This window comes from Entelurus aequoreus, linkage group LG14 (assembly GCF_033978785.1).
Source record: "Entelurus aequoreus isolate RoL-2023_Sb linkage group LG14, RoL_Eaeq_v1.1, whole genome shotgun sequence".
NCBI lineage: Eukaryota > Metazoa > Chordata > Actinopteri > Syngnathiformes > Syngnathidae > Entelurus > Entelurus aequoreus.
Genome location: NC_084744.1, coordinates 34,055,995 through 34,083,939, shown reverse-complemented (window position 1 = coordinate 34,083,939; position 27,945 = coordinate 34,055,995). Strand labels below are relative to the sequence as shown.

Sequence of the window (27,945 nt, the reverse complement as noted above, 5' to 3'; positions counted from 1 at the left end):
ATGAGACATGAGGCATGATAGACAATAATACAACATTAGATAAGACATGAGAAACGCAACATGAGACCTAAGAGGTGAGAAATGAGACGTCATATCCTACCAAGCAGTCCAGCACTGATGTCTCATGAGTGTTCTCAGGTGTTTGGCAGAACGGTCCAACTTCCCGCATCCTCACACTTTGTCCTTCTTCCTCGGTCCCCGTCCTGGTCCTGGTCCTGGTCCCGGTCCTTGTCCCGGTCCCGGTGTCCAGCTGAGCGAGCTTGAGGTGAACGGTCAGATGGAGCAGGTGTGTGAGCAGGTGTACAGCCAGCTGCAGGCGCAGGCCATGGAGGCGGCCATGGAGGGCATGGACACGCTGCCCATGCCCTCCATGTCCTCCATGGCCTCCATGCCCTCCATGCCCTCCATGGCCTCCATGCCCTCCATGCCCTCCATGCCCTCCATGCCAGGCTGCTTCCGCATGCGCAGCCACAGCTACGTACGCGCCATCGACCAGGGCTGCAGCGCCGACGACCACCACCAGGGGGAGGGGGGGCGCCCGCTGCTCCTGCTGCCCGCCTCTCCGCCCAGGACCTCCGCCACCACCGTCAGGACCATCCAGAGCAGCACAGGTATGATAGTACTACTACTTCCTGACTTTGTAGTACTCTTTACAGTACCTGCTGAGCAAATACACCGCTTTTTATGGGATGTCTACCATAATACTTCATGAGAAAATACACATCTTACAATAATAATAATAATAGACTCTATTTGTAAAAAGCACTTTACATTGAGCAAGCAACCTCAAAGTGCTACAGTGTATTAAAAAAATAAATGAAAAGATAATAAAAATAAATAAAAATAAAAACTAGAACTAGCACGCATATATCTAAAAAAAAGGCTTTTTTAAAAAGAAGGGTCCACAGTCTGTGGTGCCCTCAGGTGGTCAGGGAGAGCGTTCCACAGACTGGGAGCGGCGAAGCAAAAAGCCCGGTCTCCCATTGTTCGTAGCTTTGTCCTCGGAGGTTGGAGGAGGTTGGTCTGTCCGGAGCGGAGGTGTCGTGTGGAGGATTTGGGAGTGAGCAGTTCTTTGAGGTAGAGGGGGGCATTTCAATGGAGGCACTGGTGAGTTATTAGGGAGACATTGTGTTCAATCCTGAAGGGATTTGAGAACTGGTGTGATGTGGTCGTATTTCCGCACTCTCATCAGGATCCTAGCAGCACTGTTCTGTAAGTACTGCAGCTTCTGGATGTTCTTGCTGGGGATCTCGACAAGAAGTGCGTTGCAGTAGTCTAGCCTGGAGGAGACAAAGGCGTGGACGAGCCTCTCGGCATCAGAGAGAGTGAGTGAGGGGTGGAGTTTTGCAATGCTCCTTAGGTAGCAGAAGGAGGTCTTGCACAGTTGTTTTATCGGAGCCTCAAAGGTCAGGTGAGGGTCCATTCTAACACCCAGATTAGTGACTGAGGATGAGAGGTGAATGTCGTGGCCGGAAGGTGATGCTGGTGATGGTGTATGACTGGGTCTGATGTGGGGTTTTGGGGCTGTTCAGTTGCAGAACATTGTGTTTCATCCACGCCTTTATCTCCTCCAGGTAGTTGGTAAGTGTGGATGATGGCAGGGCTGCAGAGGGGGGTTGGGTTGGTTTTCAGGTAGAGTTGGGTGTCATCGGCATAGCAGTGGAATGATATTCCGTGCTGGCTGATGACACGGCCAAGGGGGAGCATGTAGAGTGTGAAAAGGGTGGGGCCGAGGACTGATCCTTGAGGGTCACCACAGGTGACAGAGAGTGTCACCTCCTAGAGAGACGAACTCTGTTCTTTCGGTGAGGTAGGACGTGAACCAGTTTAGGGCAGTGTCAGAGAGTCCGATGGTGGAGTGTAGGCGGTGTAGGAGGATGCGGTGATCAACAGTGTGGAATGCTGCAGTGAGGTCAAGGAGGATGAGAAGAGACGGTGAGCCAGCATCAGCAGTCATCAGCAGGTCATTGGTGACCCTGACCAGAGCAGTCTCCGTGCTGTGGCCAAAACGGAAACCAGACTGGACCTTTCCATAAAGGATGTTGGTTTTAAGATGGTCATGAAGTTGGGCAGCAACTACCTTTTCCAGCACCTTTGAGAGGAATGGGAGGTTGGAGATCGGTCGGTAGTTGGCCAGAACTTCTGGGTCTAGGCTGGGCTTTTTGAGGAGTGGTTTGATGACTGCAGTTTTCAGGACAGCGGGGACCTGACCAGCCTGGAGGGAGTGGTTAATGATTTTGGTGATCAAAGGACTTATGGCAGGGGTGTGCGTTTTTACCAGGGCTGGCGGAAAGGGGTCCAGGACACAGGTGGAGGGTTTCATCTTCCTCATGATGCCCTCAACCTCTCGCTGCGAAGCAGCAGAGAAGCTGAGTGGTCCCAGGCTGAGGGTCGTCAGCTGGGACTGGGGGGGGGGGGGGGGGGGTGTTTGGAGAGAGAGGAGCGGATGTTTTCTACTTTAGTCCTGAAGAAAGAGATGCAATTGTTGCATTGCTCCTGTGTGGTGTCTGGGTGTAGGGGAGTTTCTAGGCTAGTATCTTTATGATACTTCATGAGAAAATATCAATCAATCAATCAATCAATCAATCAATCAATCAATCAAAGTTGACTTATATAGCCCTAAATCACAAGTGTCTCAAAGGGCTGCACAAGCCACAACCACATCCTTGGCTCAGATCCCACATACATCAAATACACATCTTTGTAATACTTTGTGAGAAAATACACATGTTATAGTACATAAGACATATGGCATGAGACATAAGACATGAGATATATGACATGAGCTATAACACATGATTAATGAGATATATGACATGAGACATGATTAATGAGACATATAACATGAGACATAAGACATTTGAAATAAGACATGTGACGTGAGACATAACACATGATAAAGGAAACATAACGCATATGACCTGAGACATAAGACATGACAAACGAGACATACTGTATGATATGACACATACGACATATGACGTGACACATAAGACATGATACATATGACATGAAACATAAGACATGATAAATGAGACATATGACATGAGACATAAGAAATATGACATGAAACATAAGACATGATAAATGAGTCATATGACATGAGACATAAGAAATATGACATGAAACATACGACATGATAAATGAGACATATGACAGAGACATACGACATATGACAGGAGACATAAACATATGACATGAGATATAATCAATCAATCAATCAATCAATGTTTATTTATACAGCCCTAAATCACAAGTGTCTCAAAGGGCTGTACAAGCCACAACGACATCCTCGGTACAGATATGACATATGACATGAAACATAAGACATGATAAATGAGACATATGACATGAGACATAAGACATATGACATGAAACATAAGACATGATAAATGAGACATATGACATGAGACATAAGACATATGACATGAAACATAAGACATGATAAATGAGACATATGACATGAGACATAAGACATATGACATGAAACATAAGACATGATAAATGAGTCATATGACATGAGACAAAAGAAATATGACATGCAACATAAGACATGATGAATGAGACATATGACAGGAGATATAAGACATATGACATATGACATATAACATGAGACATGAGACATGAGACATAAGACATAAGACATATGACATGAAACATAAGACATGATAAATGAGACATATGACATGAGACATAAGACATATGACATGAAACATAAGACATGATAAATGAGACATATGACATGAGACATAAGTCATATGACATGAAACATAAGACATGATAAATGAGTCATATGACATGAGACATAAGAAATATGACATGCAACATAAGACATGATGAATGAGACATATGACAGGAGACATAAGACATATGACATATGACATATAACATGAGACATGAGACATGAGACATAAGACATAAGACATATGACATGAAACATAAGACATGATAAATGAGACATGACATGAGACACAAGACATATGAGACATATGACATGAGACATACGAAATATGACATGAAACATAAGCCATGATAAATGAGTCATATGACATGAGACATAAGAAATATGACATGCAACATAAGACATGATGAATGAGACATATGACAGGAGACATATGACATACAACATGAGACATGAGACATGAGACATAAGACATAAGACATAAGACATATGACATGAAACACAAGACATGATAAATGAGACATGACATGAGACATAAGACATGAAAGGAGACATAAGACATATGACATATGACATATGACATGAGACATGAGACATGATAAATTAGACATATGACATGAGACATAAGACATATGACAATCAATGTTTATTTATACAGCCCTAAATCACAAGTGTCTCAAAGGGCTGTACAAGCCACAACGACATCCTCGGTACAGATATGACATATGACATGAAACATAAGACATGATAAATGAGACATATGACATGAGACATAAGACATATGACATGAAACATAAGACATGATAAATGAGACATATGACATGAGACATAAGACATATGACATGAAACATAAGACATGATAAATGAGACATATGACATGAGACATAAGACATATGACATGAAACATAAGACATGATAAATGAGTCATATGACATGAGACAAAAGAAATATGACATGCAACATAAGACATGATGAATGAGACATATGACAGGAGATATAAGACATATGACATATGACATATAACATGAGACATGAGACATGAGACATAAGACATAAGACATATGACATGAAACATACGACATGATAAATGAGACATATGACATGAGACATAAGACATATGACATGAAACATAAGACATGATAAATGAGACATATGACATGAGACATAAGTCATATGACATGAAACATAAGACATGATAAATGAGTCATATGACATGAGACATAAGAAATATGACATGCAACATAAGACATGATGAATGAGACATATGACAGGAGACATAAGACATATGACATATGACATATAACATGAGACATGAGACATGAGACATAAGACATAAGACATATGACATGAAACATAAGACATGATAAATGAGACATGACATGAGACACAAGACATATGAGACATATGACATGAGACATACGAAATATGACATGAAACATAAGCCATGATAAATGAGTCATATGACATGAGACATAAGAAATATGACATGCAACATAAGACATGATGAATGAGACATATGACAGGAGACATATGACATACAACATGAGACATGAGACATGAGACATAAGACATAAGACATAAGACATATGACATGAAACATAAGACATGATAAATGAGACATGACATGAGACATAAGACATGAAAGGAGACATAAGACATATGACATATGACATATGACATGAGACATGAGACATGATAAATTAGACATATGACATGAGACATAAGACATATGACATGACACATAAGGCATGATACATATGACATGAAACATAAGACATGATAAATGAGACATATGACATGAGACATAAGAAATATGACATGAAACATAAGACATGATAAATGAGACATATGACAGAGACATACAACATATGACAGGAGACATAAACATATGACATGAGATATAAGACATATGACATGAAACATAAGACATGATATATGAGACGTATGACCTGAGACATAAGAAATATGACATGAAACATAAGACATGATAAATGAGACATATGACAGAGACATAAGAAATATGACATGCAACATAAGACAGTATAAATGAGACATATGGCACGAGACATATGACATGAAACATAAGACATGATAAATGAGACATATGACTTGAGACATAAGAAATATGACATTAAAAAATAAGACATAATAAATGAGTCATATGACATGAGACATAAGAAATATGACATGCAACATAAGACATGATGAATGAGACATATGACAGGAGACATAAGACATATGACATATAACATGAGACATGGGACATGAGACATAAGACATATGACATGAAACATAAGACATGATAAATGAGACATGACATGAGACATAAGACAAGACATAAGACATATGAGACATATGACATGAGACATAAGAAATATGACATGAAACATAAGACATGATAAATGAGTCATATGACATGAGACATAAGAAATATGACATGAAACATAAGACATGATAAATGAGACATATGACATATGACAGGAGACATAAACATATGACATGAGATATAAGACATATGACATGAAACATAAGACATGATAAATGAGACATATGACCTGAGACATAAGAAATATGACATGAAACATAAGACATGATTAATGAGACATATGACAGAGACATAAGAAATATGACATGCAACATAAGACATTATAAATGAGACATATGGCACGAGACATATCACATGAAACATAAGACATGATAAATGAGACATATGACATGAGACATAAGAAATATGACATGAAACATAAGACATTATAAATGATTCATATGACATGAGACATAAGAAATATGACATGCAACATAAGACATGATGAATGAGACATATGACAGGAGACATAAGACATATGACATATAACATGAGACCATGAGACATAAGACATAAGACATATGACATGAAACATAAGACATGACAAATGAGACATGACATGAGACATAAGACATATGACATGAAACATAAGACATGATAAATGAGACATGACATGAGACATAAGACATATGAAAGGAGACATAAGACATATGAGACATATGACATGAAACATAAGAAATATGACATGAAACATAAGCCATGATAAATGGTCATATGATATGAGACATAAGAAATATGACATGCAACATAAGACATGATAAATGAGACATATGACAGGAGACATAAGACATATGACATACGACAATATGACATGAGACATGAGACATGATAAATTAGACATATGGACATGAGACATAAGACATATGACAGGAGACATAAGACATGACATAATAAATGAGACATATGACAGGAGACATAAGACATATGACATGAGACATAAGACATGACAGGAGACATAAGACATGACCATAATAATGAGACATATGGACAGGAGACATAAGACATATGACATATAACATGAGACATGAGACATGAGACAAAAGACATATGACATGAAACATAAGACATGATAAATGAGACAAGACATGAGACATAAGACATATGAAAGGAGACATAAGACATATGACATACGGCATGTGACATGAGATATGAGACATGATAATTAGACATATGACATGAGACATAAGACATATGACAGGAGACATAAGACATGACATAATAAATGAGACATATGACAGGAGACATAGACATATGACATATAACATGAGACATGAGGACATAAGACACAAGACATATGACATGAAACATAAGACATGATAAATGAGACAAGACATGAGACATAAGACATATGACATATGACATATAACATGAGACATAAGACACAAGACATATGACATGAAACATAAGACATGATAAATGAGACAAGACATGAGACATAAGACATATGAAAGGAGACATAAGACATATGACATACGACATATGACATGAGATATGAGACATGATAAATTAGACATATGACATGAGACAAATAAGACATATGACAGGAGACATAAGACATGACATATTAAATGAGACATATGACCGGAGACGTAAGACATATGACATATAACATGAGACATGAGACATAAGACATAAGACATATGACATGAAACATAAGACATGATAAATGAGACAAGACATGAGACATAAGACATATGAAAGAGACATAGACATATGACATATGACATGAGACATGAGACATGATAAATTAGACATATGACATGAGACATAAGACATATGACAGGAGACATAAGACATATGACAGGAGACATAAGACATGACATAGTGAATGAGACATATGACAGGAGACATAAGACATTTGACATATGACATAGACATATAACATGAGACATGAGACATGAGACATGAGACATAAGACATAAGACTTATGACATGAAACATAAGACATGATAATGAGACAAGACATGAGACATAAGACATATGAAAGGAGACATAAGACATATGACATGAGACATGAGACATAAGACATATGACATGAAACATAAGACATGATAAATGAGACAAGAACATGAGACATAAGACATATGAAAGGAGATATAAGACATATGACATATGACATGAGACATGAGACATGAGACATAAGACATATGACATGAAACAAGACATGATAAATTAGACATATGACATGAGACATAGACATATGACAGGAGACATAAGACATGACATAATAAATGAGACATATGACATGAGACATAAGTAAAACGAGGTGTGTAGATTGTACAGTAAGACTGATGATGTTTCTTCACATGCTGACAGTTTGTTTATTTACCATCAATCTGCAATGGTTTTATTTACATCGCATTGCTGAAAACAGACAAAAGGGTCCCACTTTTGTTATAAAAACAATGCCTGCTCGGTTATGTCTTCTGACCGTAAGATCTATGTTTAACAATCCAGTACACACGCTTCAGTAACACGCACACTAGCAGGTGAGTCACTGGCCCCAATTGCCTTTTTACCTGACACATGAAACGTGACAAATTGGAGACGGCAGTAGCGTGTCTTCACATGTGTTTTCGTGCCACTCTGCAAACACTGGCGGGGAACAATCTGCTGACAAAACAGCCTTGACCCGGTCTAAAAATATTCTGCTGAGAGTCGCACTTGTGACTAGTTTGTTGCGTCCCCGGAGTAGAGACCCTCCATCTTGGCGTGTGGACTGCAGACGTCAAAAGTGATCCCAGAGTAGTGGGAGAGACGTTCCAGGCCGACCCTAGGGCTGATACTCACACTTTGCTCTTCAAAATGTGCATTAGAATGTTGTATTTTGTTTAAAATAGCTTTTCATACAAGCTGGCTAACGTGGCTCGAGCTAGTAAATCACCATGTCAGACTAGCAGCAAACGGACTTTGCTATAATTGACTACATTTCATGAATGATTAGATAGCACATCTACTTTAAAAACACACATCAATTCTCTCATCACCCGAGCGAGCTAATGCAACTATTGTGAATACGGACTACATATCATCTAATAACTCTCCAAAAACTACTTTTTGGTCGTAGTTTCATCCTGTATCACCACGTACAAGAAACTCCCCCGCCCGTCCCACCGAGGACCTCCACCTGCTCCACGTCCTCCAAGCCGTACATCTCCATCACAGCACAGAGCAGCACAGAGTCTGCGCAGGTAAGACCGAGGTCGGTATGTCATACCATATCCTCACCCTCAAACAGTTACCCTACACCAGGGACTGGATGGAACAACATCATTTATCAGCGGCACTGCATCACGGTAAAACGGTTAGGTATGCTGGATGATCAGTGTCAGAGCTTGGTCCGCATTGCCGGCAGTAAGTCGGACTCGTTTCCAGTGAGGGTCGGACTCCGCCAAGGCTGCCCTTTGTCACCGATTCTGTTCATAACTTTTATGGACAAAATTTCTATGAACAGTCAGGGCGTTGAGGAGATCTTGTTCGGTGGCTGCAGGATTAGGTCTCTGCTTTTTGCAGATGCTGTGGTCCTGATGGCTTCATCTGGCCAAGATCTTCAGCTCTCACTGGATCGGTTCGCAGCGAGTGTGAAGCGACTTGGGATGGAATCAGCACCTCCAAGTCCGAGTCTATGGTTCTCGCCCGGAAAAGGGTGGAGTGCCATCTCCGGGTTGGGGAGGAGATCTTGCCCCAAGTGGAGGAGTTCAAGTACCTCCGAGTCTTGTTCACGAATGGGGGGAAAAGTGGATCGTGAGATTGACAGGCGGATCGGTGCGGCATCTTCAGTAATGCGGACGCTGTATCGATCCGTTGTGGTGAAGAAGGAGCTGAGCCGGAAGGCAAAAGCTCTCAATTTACCGGTCGATCTACGTTCCCATCCTCACCTATGGTCATGAGCTTTGGGTTATGACCGAAAGGACAAGATCACGGGTACAAGCGGCCCAAAGTAGTTTCCTCCGCCGGGTGGCGGGGCTCTCCCTTAGAGATAGGGTGAGAAGCTCTGTCGTCCGGGGGGAGCTCAAAGTAAAGCCACTGCTCCTCCACAAGGAGAGGAGCCAGATGAGGTGGTTCGGGCATCTGGTCAGGATGCCACCCGAACGCCTCCCTAGGGATTTATTTGGATAAGCAGAGGAAGCTGGATGGATGGATGGATGGTTAGGTATGCTTTTGTCCTTTAATTCCTTTTTCCGGACTCCAGGACGCATACATGGAGGAGGAAGGACCGAGGGGGGACATGACCATCCAGTCAGGGCTCAGCAACTCCACCGAAAGCATCGACAGCATGAAGGCACTGACGGCGGCCATCGAGGCGGCCAACGCCCAGGTGAGTTGACCGATGATAATAACAACGCCATAAAAATGGCAATCCTTCATGAATTGGCGTGAAGTCTGGGTCAGTTCCCGACCTTAAAGCCCGGAAGGAGAGCTGATCTTTCAAAGGCGAGCTATGACAGAGCAGTTTTTGCCCAACCACGAAAAGGTGTGGATAGGTACGGAACCATCCGGCAATGCGAGGTGTCATCTTCGTCATTCGAACCAAGTCTTGTCAAGATCTGAATTCGTGGGGCAGGGTTACAAGTGTTGAAAGCTCTGTGGCAGTTCCTCGAATCATGCCACGCCACATCTTGGGGGTGTAGGCACGATTCCTTCGCCCTTCTGTCGCTTTAACCACGGCTCATTCGGTCAAAGTCCCTAGGGACGAGGTTCGCTAAAGTACGACCCCTGTTTTTCCGCCTAAAAATGGCTGACGGAAACCAAGATGGCCGACTCCCTGTTCCCTTAAAACATGGGTTCTCGAGACTTCTACATGCGGCCTCTAATGATGGACACCTCCAGCGATTTTCCTGATGATACGTGAATCTGCTGCCACGTGGATCCAACAGTTTGATAAGTGTGCCGCTTGTCTTCAACATCTCTTCTGCAGATCCACGGACCAGCGAGTCAGCACGTGAGTCACAGCACCATGACCAGCAGCACCCACGTGCCTTCAGTCCTGAGCCGGGGTCGGATGGTTGAAGATTACAGGAAAGAAGCACTCAGGAAGGGGAAATGTCTCTCAAATAGGGATTCAGGTAGGCTACTAGCACGCTAGCTCTTTTCCTAAAGCTTATTTTGGACCATACATATATATTTAGGTGATATTTTCACAAACAATCATTCTATACTACAGACGTGGTCCATCTTGCAGGTAGATGGACCAGAGGAGATTCAGGACCCAGAGGACCCATCCAAGTTCACTTCTGTGGGCGTCCAAGTAGAGAACGACAGAGGGTACGTAGTTGAGCTAGTTAAGTAGGACTAAAAGAACTAAAAGAGAGTCTCTGTCTCAGAGCTAGAGGCCACAGCCCTAAGATAGAATCAATCAATCAAATTTTATTTATATAGCCCTTAATCACAAGTGTCCTCATAGGGCTGGCCAAGCCACAACAACATCCTCGGCTCAGATCTCACATCAGGGCAAGAAAAAACTCACCCCAATGGGCACAAGGAGAAACCTCGGAGGGGACCGCAGATGTGGGCACCCCCTCCCTGGGAAACCGGTGCAATGGATGTCGAGTGGATCTCGTTATAATGTGAGAGTCCAGTCCATAGAAGCTGTTCCTCAGCCTGTTAGTGGTGGACCTGATGGTTCTGATCACTTCTTGGGTTGTAGTGGTTCAAAGAGTGGGTTACCAGTGGCTGTGGAGTTTAGGGAGATTTTCTTGGCCTTCCTTCCTCAGTCTTCTGGTGCAAAGTGGGTCCGGGGCGAGGGAGCTCCAGCCCAATTCTGTGCAAATCTGTGCAGGGCCGTCCTCTCAGCCACTGCGCCAGAGCCGTGTATGGACAAGTCGGTTTTCAGAGTTGGCTCCGAACATGGCGCCCTGGAGTCACGGGAGGAGCTTTTGACCAATCAGAGAGAGTATATGTCCAGACATTCTCTCAAATGATGGTCAAACTCTACTCACGTGACTCCAGGGGGCCATGTTTGTCACCAACTCTGAGAGCGTAACTCTCTCTGTATGCGTCTCGGCACTGTGCAGCTGGCAAAACCACACAACGGTGCAGTTGCTGAGGATGCTCTCAAAAGAGCTCCATATCAACTGAGCATCAGCGTCTGGGGAAGTTGGGCCTGCTTCAGCTTCCGAGAAGAACAGTCTCTTTTGGGCTTTGACCAGGTTTGAGGTGTTAGCAGCCGCCATTTGGTTGGGAAGGAATTTCAGGCTCTCCTAATTTCCACGGCTTCTCCGTGGATGTGGAGTGGGAGGCGGTCTGCACCCTTTGTTTTTTGAAAAAGCTATGATTATTTCTTGGTTTTTGTGGTGTTGAGGATCAAGTTATTATTCTCGCACCAATCAGCCAGGTATTCCACCTGGTGAACTGTAGTTGTCTGTGATGAGGCCCATAAATGGAGAAAACTTTATGATGTGGTTGGAGCTATAGACGGGTGTTCAGTCATGAGTAAGACGTGTGAAGATGCCCTTGGGTGCACCATGTTCTGGGTAACGACAGAGGTGTGGTGTCCTATTCTCACTTGCTGTGGTCTTCCTGTGAGAAAGTCCATAATCCAGGAACACAGTGGGAGCCCAGGCCTAGAATGTCCAGTTTGTTCACCAGTTCTGAGAGATGGCCGTGTTAAATGCGAGACTAAAGTCAACAAAGAACATCCACACGAGGTGTTGGGTTTATCTAGGTGGGTCAGGGCTGTGGAGAGGGTGGTGTCAACCACATCCTTTGTGGAACAGTTTAGTCTGATGACAGTCCATGACTTGATGTGCGTAAGCACCAGCCTCTCAAAGCATCCCATTGCGGCAGGGCGATAGTCGTTTAGTTCTTTCGCTGATGACTTTTGAGGCACCGGGTCAATGGTGGACGACTTTAGACACGTGGGACGGTTGAAGATTGCAAGCAGAGGTTGAAGATGCTAGTGAAAACCCCTGCAAGTTGTTCAGTTGTTCTGCCTCTTTGCGTGGGTGACTTTATGGAAGGTGGCCCTCCTCTGGTGTTGTAGGTGGGTTTGTTTGTGGGGCAAGTCTCTCCCTCGGAGTGTCAAAGCAGGCGAAGAATTGGTTGAGCACATCAGGGAGTTTAGCATCTTCTCTGGGCAGCAGGCATCTGGATTCATAGTCAGCCAGTACCGGACGCCCTTCCTGCTCCTCCACATAGAAAGGAGCCAGGTGAAGTGGTTGGGGAACCTGGTCAGGATGCCCCCCGAAGGCCTCCCTGGGAAGGTGTTTGGGCACGTCCAACTGGTAGAAGGTCACAGGCAAGACCCAGGACACGTTTGGGGGACTACGTCTCCCGGCTGGCCTGGGAATGCCCCGGGATCCCCCGAGAGGAGCTGGACCAAATGGCTGGTGAGAGGGAAGTCTGGACTTCTCTACTTAGGCCTGCTGCCCTTGGGACCAGACTTCGGATAAGTGGAAGAAGACGGATGGATGGAGGGTGCCCTCTTTTAGTGCTCTCACAGTGGTGGGGAAAAAACTTAGTTTTTAGTGACTTAATATTTTCCGAGCACAACTTAATGGAATCCAACACAGAGCCAGTATGTTCCTCCAAGTCTTTGTGTGCAAGCTGGTCCCAATCAGTGCTACCAGAGCAGTCCTGCAGCATTGGGGGGAGGGGAGAGGGGGGTTCTCACGCCACCCGGCTTAGTTCTGAGAACTGGTTTTGATCTACAAATGAGTGAATGTAAAACCTGAAGCAAAAGTAGTAAAAAATAACCGAATAGCGTGTTTATGTCAGCATAATAACATGTTAACGCTAGCATGCTAACAAGGGAACAGTTAGCGTACTTACAAGATGGCGCCAAGTATCAAAATCTAAGATTTTTAAGTCTAAAGATAAAATGCTGCAATAAAAAGTTAGTATGGTACTGTTAGCATGATGACATGTGCATACTTCTAAGATGGCGCCAAGTATCAAAAGCATTAATTTTTAGCTTTAATTTGATCAAATAAGCTAACGCTAACATAAAGTATTAGCATATTGCAACATAGGAAAAGTTAGCGTACTTCTAAGATGGCGCTAAGTATCTAAAGCCATGATATTTAGGTTTGAACAAATAAAACTAGCAAAAATACTAGTTTGACACATGCTAATATACGATAAGTTAGCATAATTAGAATAAAAAATTATGAGATTTAGGTTTAAACAAATACAATTAGATTAAATGCTCTCATGAAACGTTAGCATGCTAACCTTAGCATGAGGACATGGGGAAATTTTGCGTACTCCCAAGACGGCGGCAAGTATCAAAAGCATTGATTTTCAGGTTAAAATTTATCAAAGGAGCTAAAATGCTAGCTTAAATGTTAACATGCTAACATTAGCATGTTGACAGGAAAAAAATAGCATACTTCTAAAATGGTGCCAAGTATCAAAAGCCATGATATTTAGGTTTGAATAATAAATGTCCAAAAATGCTAGTATACAACGTTAGCATGCTAATTTTGGCTTGTTAATACAGGGTAAGTTAGCATACCTGTAAGATAGCGGCAAGTATCAAAAAGCCATGATTTTGTAGGTTTAAATTCATTTAATAATATAAAATGCTAGCATAAAACATTAGCATGTTAACCTTAAGATGAGGACATAGATACAAATGTTTTAAAATGTATAAAATTAGCGTACTTGTTTAGGTTAAAACTTATCAAATTTGCACCAATGCTAGCATAAAATGTTAGCATGCTAACATAGGAAGAGTACGCATAAGATGGCGCCGAGTTGAAAAGCCTTGATATTTAGGTTTTAATCAGCCAAAATGCTAGCTTAAACATTAGCATTCAAAAGTGGGCATGCTAATTTAGGTTAAGTCAGTTTAAGGATAAGAAGTTGAATCTTCTTTCATCGGAAATAATAGTTTTTGCATTTATTTTGTGGTTAACAATCAATTGTAAAGTTTATGAAAAAATGTCATTTCACGGAACTGTTGCCCTGAGCAAGATGGCCGCCACATCAACACAGGCTGCTCCGAGCTATGTGGCGCTATAGTTTGGTTTGATGGCGTGTTCATTGCTATTGTTCATTATTCTCACACAGTTCAACAATAATTTGTGTTTTGTACTTTAATACAGTTTCAGGTCTTTACTTAGTCAAGCCTTGGACTTGTTTACTTGGGTGCAAAAGTAAACAAATGTTTACAAAGGTGTTGCTTCTTGCGTGCAGGTAAACAAATGTTTACAAAGGTGTTGCTTCCTGCGTGCAGGTACCGTCGCTTCCAGCGCTCCAACAGTGTGACTACGGCTGTACAAGTAAGTCTCCGGACAAAGTACTTACCAAATATGAAGTACTTACCAAATATGAAGTATTTACCAAATATGAAGTATTTAACAAATAGGAAGTATTTACAATATATTAAACATTTACCATATATTAAGTATTTACCAAATATAAATGATTTACCAAATATTAAGTATTTACAAAATATAAAGTATTTACCAAATATTAAGTGTTTACCAAATATAAAGTATTTACCAAATATTAAGTAATTACCAAATATTAAGTATTCACAAAATATAAAGTATTTACCAAATAATAAGTAATTACCAAATATTAAGTATTTACAAAATATGAAGTGTTTTCAAAATATTAAATATTTCCACATTTTAAGTATTTACCAAATATGAAGTATTTTCAAAATATAAAATATGTAAAAATTGTAAGTATTTACCAAACATTAGGTATTTACCAAATATAAAGTATTTACCAAATGTTACGTTTTTACCAAATATTAGGTATTTACCAAATATTAAGTATTTACCAAATATTAAGTATTTACAAAATATGAAGTATTTCCAAATTTTAAGTATTTACCAAATATTAAGTATTTACAACATATAAAGTATTTACCAAAAATTAAGGTTTTACGAAATATGAAGTATTTATGAAATATGAAGTATTTACCAAATATTAAGTATTTACAAAATATTAAGTATTTACCAAATATTAGGTATTTACCAACTATTAGGTATTTACCAAATAGTAAGTATTTACCAAATACAAAATATTTACCAAATATTAAGTATTTACAAAATATAAAGTACTTACCAAATATTAAGTATTTACCAAATATTAGGTATTTACCAACTATTAAGTATTTAACAAATATTAGGTATTTACCATATATAAAGTATTTACCAAATGTTATGTTTTGACCAAATATTGGGTATTTCCAAATTTTAAGTAATTACCAAATATTAAGTATTTACAAAATAAAAAGTATTTACCAAATATAAAATATTTACCAAATATTAAGTATTTACAAAATGTTAAGTATTTACCAAATATTAAGTATTTACCAAATATTAGGTATTTACCATATACAAAGTATTTACCAAATGTTATGTTTTGACCAAATATTGGGTATTTCCAAATTTTAAGTAATTACCAAATATAAAGTATTTACAAAATAGTAAGTATTTGCCAAATATAAAGTATTTACCAAATAATAAGTAATTACCAAATATAAAGTATTTACCAAATATTAAGTATTTACCAAATATTAAGTATTTACCAAATATTAAGTATTTACAAAATATAAAGTATTTACCAAATATTAAGTATTTACAAAATGTTAAGTATTTACCAAATATTAAGTATTTACCAAATATTAGGTATTTACCATATACAAAGTATTTACCAAATGTTATGTTTTGACCAAATATTGGGTATTTCCAAATTTTAAGTAATTACCAAATATAAAGTATTTACAAAATAGTAAGTATTTACCAAATATAAAGTATTTTCAAAATATTAAGTATTTCCACATTTTAAGTATTTACCAAATAGTACGTTTTTACGAAATATTAAGTTTTTACAAAATATAAAGTATTTACCAAATATTAAGTATTTACCAAATATTAAGTATCTACAAAATATAAAGTATTTACCAAATATTAAGTATTTACAAAATATTACATTTTTACAAAATATAAAGTATTTACCAAATATAAAGTATTTACCAAATTTTCAGTTTTTTTTACAAAATATTAAGTATTTACCAAATAGTAAGTATTTAACAAATATAAAGTATCTACAACATATAAAGTATTTACCAAATTTTAAGTATTACACAAATATAAAGTATTTACAAAATATTAAGTATTTACCAAGTATTAAATATTTACCAAATATTAAGTATTTACAAAATATTTAGCATTTACAACATATAAAGTATTTACCAAATTTTAAGTATTTACCAAATATAAAGTATTTACAAAATATAAAGTATTTACCAAATATTAAGTATTTACCAAATATTAGGTATTTACCATATATAAAGTATTTACCAAATGTTATGTTTTGACCAAATATTGGGTATTTCCAAATTTTAAGTAATTACCAAATATTAAGTATTTACAAAATAGCAAGTATTTACCAAATAATAAGTAATTACCAAATATAAAGTATTTACCAAATATTAAGTATTTACCAAATATAAAGTATTTACAAAATATGAAGTATTTTCAAAATATGAAGTATTTCCACATTTTAAGTATTTACCAAATATTACGTTTTTACGAAATATTAAGTATTTACAAAATATAAAGTATTTACCAAATATTAAGTATTTACCAAATATTAAGTATTTACAAAATATAAAGTATTTACCAAATATTAAGTATTTACAAAATATTACATTTTTACAAAATATAAAGTATTTACCAAATATAAAGTATTTACCAAATATTAAGTGTTTTACAAAATATTAAGTATTTACCAAATAGTAAGTATTTAACAAATATAAAGTATCTACAACATATAAAGTATTTACCAAATTTTAATTATTACACAAATATAAAGTATTTACAAAATATTAAGTATTTACCAAGTATTAAGTATTTGCCAAATATTAAGTATTTACAATATATTTACTATTTACAACATATAAAGTATTTACCAAATTTTAAGTATTTACCGAACATAAAGTATTTACAAAATATAAAGTATTTACCAAATATTAAGTATTTACCAAATATTAGGTATTTACCATAATGTTATGTTTTGACCAAATATTGGGTATTTCCAAATTTTAAGTAATTACCAAATATTAAGTATTTACAAAATAGTAAGTATTTACCAAATATAAAGTATTTACCAAATAATAAGTAATTACCAAATATAAAGTATTTACCAAATATTAAGTATTTACCAAATATAAAGTATTTACAAAATATGAAGTATTTTCAAAATATGAAGTATTTCCACATTTTAAGTATTTACCAAATATGACGTTTTTATGAAATATTAAGTATTTACAAAATATAAAGTATTTACCAAATATTAAGTATTTACCAAATATTAAGTATTTACAAAATATAAAGTATTTACCAAATATTAAGTATTTACAAAATATTTAATTTTTACAAAATATAAAGTATTTACCAAATATAAAGTATTTACCAAATATTAAGTGTTTTACAAAATATTAAGTATTTAACAAATAGTAAGTATTTAACAAATATAAAGTATCTACAACATATAAAGTATTTACCAAATTTTAAGTATTACACAAATATAAAGTATTTACAAAATATTAAGTATTTACCAAGTATTAAGTATTTACCAAATATTAAGTATTTACAAAATACTTAGTATTTACAACATATAAAGTATTTACCAAATTTTAAGTATTTACCAAATATAAAGTATTTACCAAGTATTAAGTATTTCCCAAATATTGTGTGTACTGAGCAGAGGAGGCGGACTGCACACATATAAAGGTATGCACTTCTTCATTCAGGCCGACTTGGACACACCAGACCTGCCGGAGACTCCTCTGGACTCTCCCGACACCGACGTGGAGGTCCTGTCGTCCGGTGCACTTTCTCGCCAGTACTCCCGCGAGGCCGCAGCCTGCGCCTCCTCCTCCACGGTCAGCATCCAAGGCTCAGGGAACCATTACCACGCCTGTGCCTCCGACGACTACGAGGACGTGGGCTTCGACCCGTCCATCCTGCCTCCGCCCGACCCCTGGATCGACGGCGCCGGCGAGGACCCGCTGGAAGTCGGCTTCAACAACTCGGCCATCCTAGAGGTAGGCGGGCTCCCGCTTCTGAAAGTCATGAGCGGTTTTAGTCGTGGTTCACGGAAGTAAGGAAAGGTGTGCTGGCAGGCGGTGCAGAGATCGGCGTGTCAGCGCGACGGCCGCTGGTTCCTGAAGCTGCTACAGGCGGAGACGGAGCGCATGGAGGGGTGGTGTCGACAGATGGACGCCGACCAACAACAACAAGAGCTTCCAGACGACGGTGCGACACTTTAGTCAGCATGCTAACAGCTAGCATGTGTTTGGCAGTCAAATGATCTAAAAGAGTTAGCATGCTTATGTTAGCGTGCTAACAATTAGCATGTATCAAGTACCAAATGATATGGCTCGGAGATGTTTGACTGCAAAATCAGTTAAGAAAAATTAGCATGCTAATTTTAGCATGCTACCATGCTAACATTGGCATACTAAAAGTTAGCATTTGTCAAAACCCAAGTTATGTGACATTTTTAGGTGTACGGCTGCAAAATTGGCAAAAAAAACGTTAGCATGTATCAAGTACCAAATTGTATGGCTCGGAGGTGTTTGACTGCAAAATTAGTTAAGAAAATTAGCATGCTAATTTTAGCATGCTAGAATTGGCACACTAAAAGCTAGCATTTGTCAAAACCCAAGTTATGTGACATTTTTAGGTGTACGGCTGCAAAATGTGCAAAAAAAAAAAGTTAGCATGTATCAAGTACCAAATTATATGGCTCGGAGATGTTTGACTGCAAAATTAGTTAAGAAAAATTAGCATGCTAATTTTAGCATGCTAGAATTGGCATACTAAAAGTTAGCATTTGTCAAAACCCAAGTTATGTGACATTTTTAGGTGTACGGCTGCAAAATTGGCAAAAATACGTTAGCATGTATCAAGTACCAAATTGTATGGCTCGGAGGTGTTTGACTGCAAAATCCGTTAAGAAAAATTAGCATGCTAATTTTAGCATGCCACCATGCTAACATAGGCATACTAAAAGTTAGCATTTGTCAAAACCCAAGTTATGTGAAATTTTTAGGTGTACGGCTGCAAAATTTGCAAAAAAAAAGTTAGCATGTATCAAGTACCAAATTGTATGGCTTGGAGATGTTTGACTGCAAAATTAGTTAAGAAAAATTAGCATGCTAATTTTAGCATGCTAGAATTGGCATACTAAAAGTTAGCATTTGTCAAAACCCAAGTTATGTGACATTTTTAGGTGTACGGCTGCAAAATTGGCAAAAATACGTTAGCATGTATCAAGTACCAAATTATATGGCTCGGAAGTGTTTGACTGCAAAATCAGTTAAGAAAAATTAGCATGCTAATTTTAGCATGCTACCATGCTAACATTGGCATACTCAAAGTTAGCATTTGTCAAAACCCAAGTTATGTGAAATTTTTAGGTGTACGGCTGCATAATTGGCAAAAAAAACGTTAGCATGTATCAAGTACCAAATTGTATGGCTCAGAGGTGTTTGACTGCAAAATCAGTTAAGAAAATTTAGCATGCTAATTTTAGCATGCCACCATGCTAACATAGGCATACTAACAGTTAGCATTTGTCAAAACCCAAGTTATGTGAAATTTTTAGGTGTACGGCTGCAAAATTTGCAAAAATACGTTAGCATGTATCAAGTACCAAATGATAAGGCTCGGAGGTGTTTGACTGCAAAATTAGTTAAGAAAAATTAGCATGCTAATTTTAGCATGCTACCATGCTAACATAGGCATACTAACAGTTAGCATTTGTCAAAACCCAAGTTATGTGAAATTTTTAGGTGTACGGCTGCAAAATTGGCAAACATACGTTAGCATGTATCAAGTACCAAATGATATGGCTCGGAGGTGTTTGACTGCAAAATCAGTTAAGAAAAATTAGCATGCTAATTTTAGCATGCTACCATGCTAACATTGGCATACTAACATTTAGCATTTGTCAAAACCCAAGTTATGTGACATTTTTAGGTGTACGGCTGCAAAATTTGCAAAAAAAAAAGTTAGCATGTATCAAGTACCAAATTGTATGGCTCGGAGATGTTTGACTGCAAAATCAGTTAAGAAAAATTAGCATGCTAATTTTTGGCATGCTAGAATTGGCATACTAAAAGTTAGCATTTGTCAAAACCCAAGTTATGTAAAATTTTTAGGTGTACGGCTGCAAAATTTGCAAAAAAAAAGTTAGCATGTATCAAATACCAAATTGTATGGCTCGGAGGTGTTTGACTGCAAAATCAGTTAAGAAAAATTAGCATGCTAATTTTAGCATGCTACCATGCTAACATTGCCATACTCAAAGTTAGCATTTGTCAAAACCCAAGTTATGTGACATTTTTAGGTGTACGGCTGCAAAATGTGCAAAAAAAAAAGTTAGCATGTATCAAGTACCAAATTATATGGCTCGGAGATGTTTGACTGCAAAATCCGTTAAGAAAAATTAGCATGCTAATTTTAGCATGCTAGAATTGGCATACTAAAAGTTAGCATTTGTCAAAACCCAAGTTATGTGACATTTTTAGGTGTACGGCTGCAAAATTGGCAAAAATACGTTAGCATGTATCAAGTACCAAATTGTATGGCTCGGAGGTGTTTGACTGCAAAATCCGTTAAGAAAAATTAGCATGCTAATTTTAGCATGCCACCATGCTAACATAGGCATACTAACAGTTAGCATTTGTCAAAACCCAAGTTATGTGAAATTTTTAGGTGTACGGCTGCAAAATTGTCAAAAAAAAACATTAGCATGTATCAAGTACCAAATTGTATGGCTTAGAGGTGTTTGACTCCAAAATCAGTTAAGAAAATTTACCATGCTAATTTTAGCATGCCACCATGCTAAAATAGGCATACTAACAGTTAGCATTTGTCAAAACCCAAGTTATGTGACATTTTTAGGTGTACGGCTGCAAAATTGGCAAAAATACGTTAGCATGTATCAAGTACCAAATGATATGGCTCGGAGGTGTTTGACTGCAAAATCAGTTAAGAAAAATTAGCATGCTAATTTTAGCATGCTACCATGCTAACATTGGCATACTAACAGTTACCATTTGTCAAAACCCAAGTTATGTGAAATTTTTAGGTGTACGGCTGCAAAATTTGCAAAAAAAAAGTTAGCATGTATCAAGTACCAAATTGTATGGCTCAGAGGTGTTTGACTCCAAAATCAGTTAAGAAAATTTAGCATGCTAATTTTAGCATGCCACCATACTAACATTGGCATACTAACAGTTAGCATTTGTCAAAACCCAAGTTATGTGAAATTTTTAGGTGTACGGCTGCAAAATTTGCAAAAAAAAAGTTAGCATGTATCAAGTACCAAATTGTATGGCTCGGAGATGTTTGACTGCAAAATTAGTTAAGAAAAATTAGCATGCTAATTTTAGCATGCTAGAATTGGCATACTAAAAGTTAGCATTTGTCAAAACCTAAGTTATGTGACATTTTTAGGTGTACGGCTGCAAAATTTTCCAAAAATACGTTAGCATGTATCAGGTACCAAATGATATGGCTCGGAGGTGTTTGACTGCAAAATCAGTTAAGAAAAATTAGCATGCTAATTTTAGCATGCTACCATGCTAACATTGGCATACTAACATTTAGCATTTGTCAAAACCCAAGTTATGTGAAATTTTTAGGTGTACGGCTGCAAAATTTGCACAAAAAAAAGTTAGCATGTATCAAGTACCAAATTGTATGGCTCGGAGATGTTTGACTGCAAAATCAGTTAAGAAAAATTAGCATGCTAATTTTAGCATGCTAGAATTGGCATCCTAAAAGTTAGCATTTGTCAAAACCCAAGTTATTTGAAATTTTTAGGTGTACGGCTGCAAAATTGGCAAAAAAACGTTAGCATGTATCAAGTACCAAATTGTATGGCTCGGAGGTGTTTGACTGCAAAATTAGTTAAGAAAAATTAGCATGCTAATTTTAGCATGCCACCATGCTAACATAGGCATACTAACAGTTAGCATTTGTCAAAACCCAAGTTATGTGAAATTTTTAGGTGTACGGCTGCAAAATTTGCAAAAAAAAAGTTAGCATGTATCAAGTACCAAATTGTATGGCTCGGAGGTGTTTGACTGCAAAATCAGTTAAGAAAAATTAGCATGCTAATTTTAGCATGCTACCATGCTAACATTGGCATACTCAAAGTTAGCATTTGTCAAAACCCAAGTTATGTGACATTTTTAGGTGTACGGCTGCAAAATTGGCCAAAAAAGTTAGCATTGTAATTGTAGCATACTAGCATGCTAACAGCTATTGCATGTGTCAAGTACTAAGTTATATGAATTTAAAAAATGTTGGCAGTAAAATTATCTGAAAGAGTTAGCATGTATCATGTACCAAGTTAGCGTGCTAATGGTAGCATACTTACAGCTAGCATGTGTCAAATACAAATGTATATAACTGTAAGGTGTTTGGCTGTAAAACTATCCAAAAAAAGTTAACATGCTAACAGGTAGCATGTGTCAAATACCAAATTAAATGACTCTAGGTGTTTGGCTGCAAAATAACTAAAGAAAAAATAACCCGCTCATGTTAGCATACTAACATGCTAACATGAGCATGCTAACATACTCTCGGGTGTTCGGCTGCAAAATTGGCCAAAAAAGTTAGCATTGTAATGCTGGCGTACTAGTATGCTAACAGCTAGCATGTGTCAAGCACTAAGTTATATGACTCTAGGTGTTCAGCTGCAAAATTAGCTAAAAAAAAATTGCATGCTTATGTTAGCATACTAGCACGCTAACATGAGAATGCTAACAGCTATCATTTGGGAAAACACAAGTTACGTGACGCTCAGGTGTTTGTCTACAAAATTGGCCAAAAAAGTTAGCATTGTAATGGTAGCATACTAGCATGCTAACAGCTAGCTTGTGTCAAGTACTAAGTTATAGGAATTTAAAAAATGTTGGCAGTAAAATGATCTAAAAGAGTTAGCATGTGTCATGCACCAAATGATATGGCTCTGAGGTGTTTGACTGCAAAATTAGCCAAGAAAAATTAGCATGATCTTTTTAGCATACTACCATGCTAACATTGGCATACTAACAGTTAGCATGTGTCAAAACCCAAGTTATGTGAAATGTTTAGGTGTACGGTTGCATAATTGTCCCAAAAAAAAGTTAGCGTGCTACTGGTAGCATACTAGCATACTTACAGCTAGCATGTGTATAAAAATTACATAACTTTTAGGGGTTTGGCAGTAAAAATATCAAAAAAGTTAGCATGCTAAAAGTAAGTATGTGTCAATTACCAAATTACATGACGCTGAGGTATTCGGCTGCAAAATTAGCTATTAAAAATGTGCATACTAACATTAGCATAGTAACAGTTAGCATTTGTCAAAACCCAAGTTATGTGAATCTTAGGTGCTGGACTGCAACATTGGCTAAAAAGTTAGCATGCTAATGGCAGCCAAGAAAAATTTGCATGCTAATTTTAGCAGGCTAGCATGCTAACATTGGCATGCTAACAGTTAGCATTTGTCAAAACCCTAGCTATATGAAATGTTTAGGTGTACGGCTGCAAAATTGGCCAAAAATGTTAGCATTGTAATGGTAGCATACTAGCATGCTAACAGCTATTGCATGTGTCAAGTACTAAGTTATATGAATTTTTTAAATGTTGGCTGTAAAATGATCTGAAAGAGTTAGCATGTACCAAATGATATGGCTCTGAGGCGTTCGACTGCAAAATTATCCAAGAAAAATTAGCATGATAATTTTAGCATACTACCATGCTAACATTGGCACACTAACAGTTAGCATTTGTCAAAACCCAAGTTATGTAAAATGTTTAGGTGTACGGTTGCAAAACTGTCCCGAAAAAAAGTTAGCGTGCTACTGGTAGCATACTAGCATACTTACAGCTAGCATGTGTATAAAAGTTACATAACTTTTAGGGGTTTGGCTGTAAAAATATCAAAAAAGTTAGCATGCTAACAGTAAGTATGTGTCAATTACCAAATTACATGACTTTGAGGTATTCGGCTGCAAAATTAGCTATTAAAAATGTGCACGCTAACATTAGCATAGTAACAGTTAGCATTTGTCAAAACCCAAGTTATGTGAGTCTTAGGTGCTGGGCTGCAACATTGGCTAAAAAAGTTAGCGTGCTAATGGTAGCCAAGAAAAATTAGCATGCAAATTTTAGCAGACTAGCATGCTAACATTGGCATGCTAACAGTTAGCATTTGTCAAAACCCAAGCTATGTGAAATGTTTAGGTGTACAGTTGCAAAATTGTCCCGAAAAAAATTTAGCGTGCTACTGGTAGCATACTAGCATGCTAACAGCTATTGCATGTGTCAAGTACTAATTTATATGAATTTTTAAAATGTTGGCAGTAAAATGATCTGAAAGAGTTAGCATGTACCAAATGATATGGCTCTGAGGTGTTCGACTGCAAAATTAGCCAAGAAAAATTTGCATGATAATTTTAGCATACTACCATGCTAACATTGGCATACTAACAGTTAGCATTTGTCAAAACCCAAGTTATGTGAAATGTTTAGGTGTACGGTTGCAAAATTGTCCCCAAAAAAAGTTAGCGTGCTACTGGTAGCATACTAGCATACTTACAGCTAGCATGTGTCAAGTATAAAAGTTACATAACTTTTAGGGGTTTGGCTGTAAAAATATCAAAAAAGTTAGCATGCTAAAAGTAAGTATGTGTCAATTACCAAATTACATGACTCTGAGGTATTCGGCTGCAAAATTAGCTATTAAAAATGTGCACGCTAACATTAGCATAGTAACAGTTAGCATTTGTCAAAACCCAAGTTATGTGAGTCTTAGGTGCTAGACTGCAATATTGGCTAAAAAAGTTAGCGCGCTAATTGTAGCCAAGAAAAATTAGCATGCAAATTTTAGCAGACTAGCATGCTAACATTGGCATACTAACAGTTAGCATTTGTCAAAACCCAAGCTATATGAAATGTTTAGGTGTACGGCTGCAAAATTGGCCAAAAAAGTTAGCATTGTAATGGTAGCATACTAGCATGCTATCAGCTATTGCATAAGTCAAGTACTAAGTTATATGAATTTTTAAAATGTTGGCACTAAAATGATCTGAAAGAGTTAGCATGTACCAAATGATATGGCTCTGAGGTGTTTGACTGCAAAATTAGCCAAGAAAAATTAGCATGATAATTTTAGCATACTACCATGCTAACATTGGCATACTAACAGTTAGCATTTGTCAAAACCCAAGTTATGTAAAATGTTTAGGTGTACGGTTGCAAAATTGTCCCGAAAAAAATTTAGCGTGCTACTGGTAGCATACTAGCATACTTACAGCTGGCATGTGTATAAAAGTTACATAACTTTTAGGGGTTTGGCTGTAAAAATATCAAAAAAGTTAGCATGCTAACAGTAGGTATGTGTCGATTACCAAATTACATGACGCTGAGGTATTCGGCTGCAAAATTAGCTATTAAAAATGTGCATGCTAACATTAGCATAGTAACAGTTAGCATTTGTCAAAACCCAAGTTATGTGAGTCTTAGGTGCTAGACTGCAATATTGGCTACAAAAGTTAGCGTGCTAATGGTAGCCAAGAAAAATTAGCATGCTAATTTTAGCAGACTAGCATGCTAACATTGGCATACTAACAGTTAGCATTTGTCAAAACCCAAGCTATATGAAATGTTTAGGTGTACGGCTGCAAAATTGGCCAAAAAAGTTAGCATTGTAATGGTAGCATACTAGCATGCTAACAGCTATTGCATGTGTCAAGTACTAAGTTATATGAATTTTTAAAATGTTGGCAGTAAAATGATCTGAAAGAGTTAGCATGTACCAAATGATTTAGGGCTATATAAATAAACATTGATTGATTGAAATGATATGGCTCTGAGGCGTTCGACTGCAAAATTAGCCAAGAAAAATTAGCATGATAATTTTAGCATACTACCATGCTAACATTGGCATACTAACAGTTAGCATTTGTCAAAACCAAAGTTATGTGAAATGTTTAGGTGTACGGTTGCAAAATTGTCCCCAAAAAAAGTTAGTGTGCTACTGGTAGCATACTAGCATACTTACAGCTAGCATGTGTATAAAAGTTACATAACTTTTAGGGGTTTGGCTGTAAAAATATCTAAAAAGTTAGCATGCTGACTGTAAGTGTGTGTCAATTACCAAATTACATGACTCTGAGGTATTCGGCTGCAAAATTAGCTATTAAAAATGTGCATACTAACATTAGCATAGTAACAGTTAGCATTTGTCAAAACCCAAGTTATGTGAGTCTTAGGTGCTGGACTGCAACATTGGCTAAAAAAGTTAGCGTGCTAATGGTAGCCAAGAAAAATTAGCATGCTAATTTTAGCAGACTAGCATGCTAACAATGGCATGCTAACAGTTAGCATTTGTCAAAACCCAAGCTATATGAAATGTTTAGGTGTACGGCTGCAAAATTGGCCCAAAAAAGTTAGCATTGTAATTGTAGCATACTAGCATGCTAACAGCTATTGCATGTGTCAAGTACTAAGTTATATGAATTTTTAAAATGTTGGCAGTAAAATGATCTGAAAGAGTTAGCATGTACCAAATGATATGGCTCTGAGGTGTTCGACTGCAAAATTAGCCAAGAAAAATTAGCATGATTATTTTAGCATACTACCATGCTAACATTGGCATACTAACAGTTAGCATTTGTCAAAACCCAAGTTATGTAAAATGTTTAGGTGTACGGTTGCAAAACTGTCCCGAAAAAAATTTAGCGTGCTACTGGTAGCATACTAGCATACTTACAGCTAGCATGTGTCAAGTATAAAAGTTACATAACTTTTAGGGGTTTGGCTGTAAAAATATCTAAAAAGTTAGCATGCTAACAGTAACTATGTGTCAATTACCAAATTACATGACTCTGAGGTATTCGGCTGCAAAATTAGCTATTAAAAATGTGCAT

At 37.5% G+C, this 27,945-nt stretch overlaps 1 protein-coding gene across 1 annotated transcript in view; it reads left to right on the top strand.

Annotated features, from left to right (window-relative positions):
* dlgap1a (discs, large (Drosophila) homolog-associated protein 1a) overlaps positions 1–27,945 on the top strand; it is a 102,178-nt gene that overhangs the window by 58,102 nt on the left and 16,131 nt on the right. Inside the window, 10 exon segments of the mRNA XM_062069690.1 lie at positions 251–611; positions 9,115–9,138; positions 9,141–9,238; positions 10,240–10,365; positions 10,966–11,093; positions 11,095–11,113; positions 11,230–11,312; positions 15,226–15,271; positions 18,763–19,056; positions 19,135–19,267. Of these exon segments, the coding sequence (XP_061925674.1) occupies positions 251–611; positions 9,115–9,138; positions 9,141–9,238; positions 10,240–10,365; positions 10,966–11,093; positions 11,095–11,113; positions 11,230–11,312; positions 15,226–15,271; positions 18,763–19,056; positions 19,135–19,267 (1,312 nt within the window).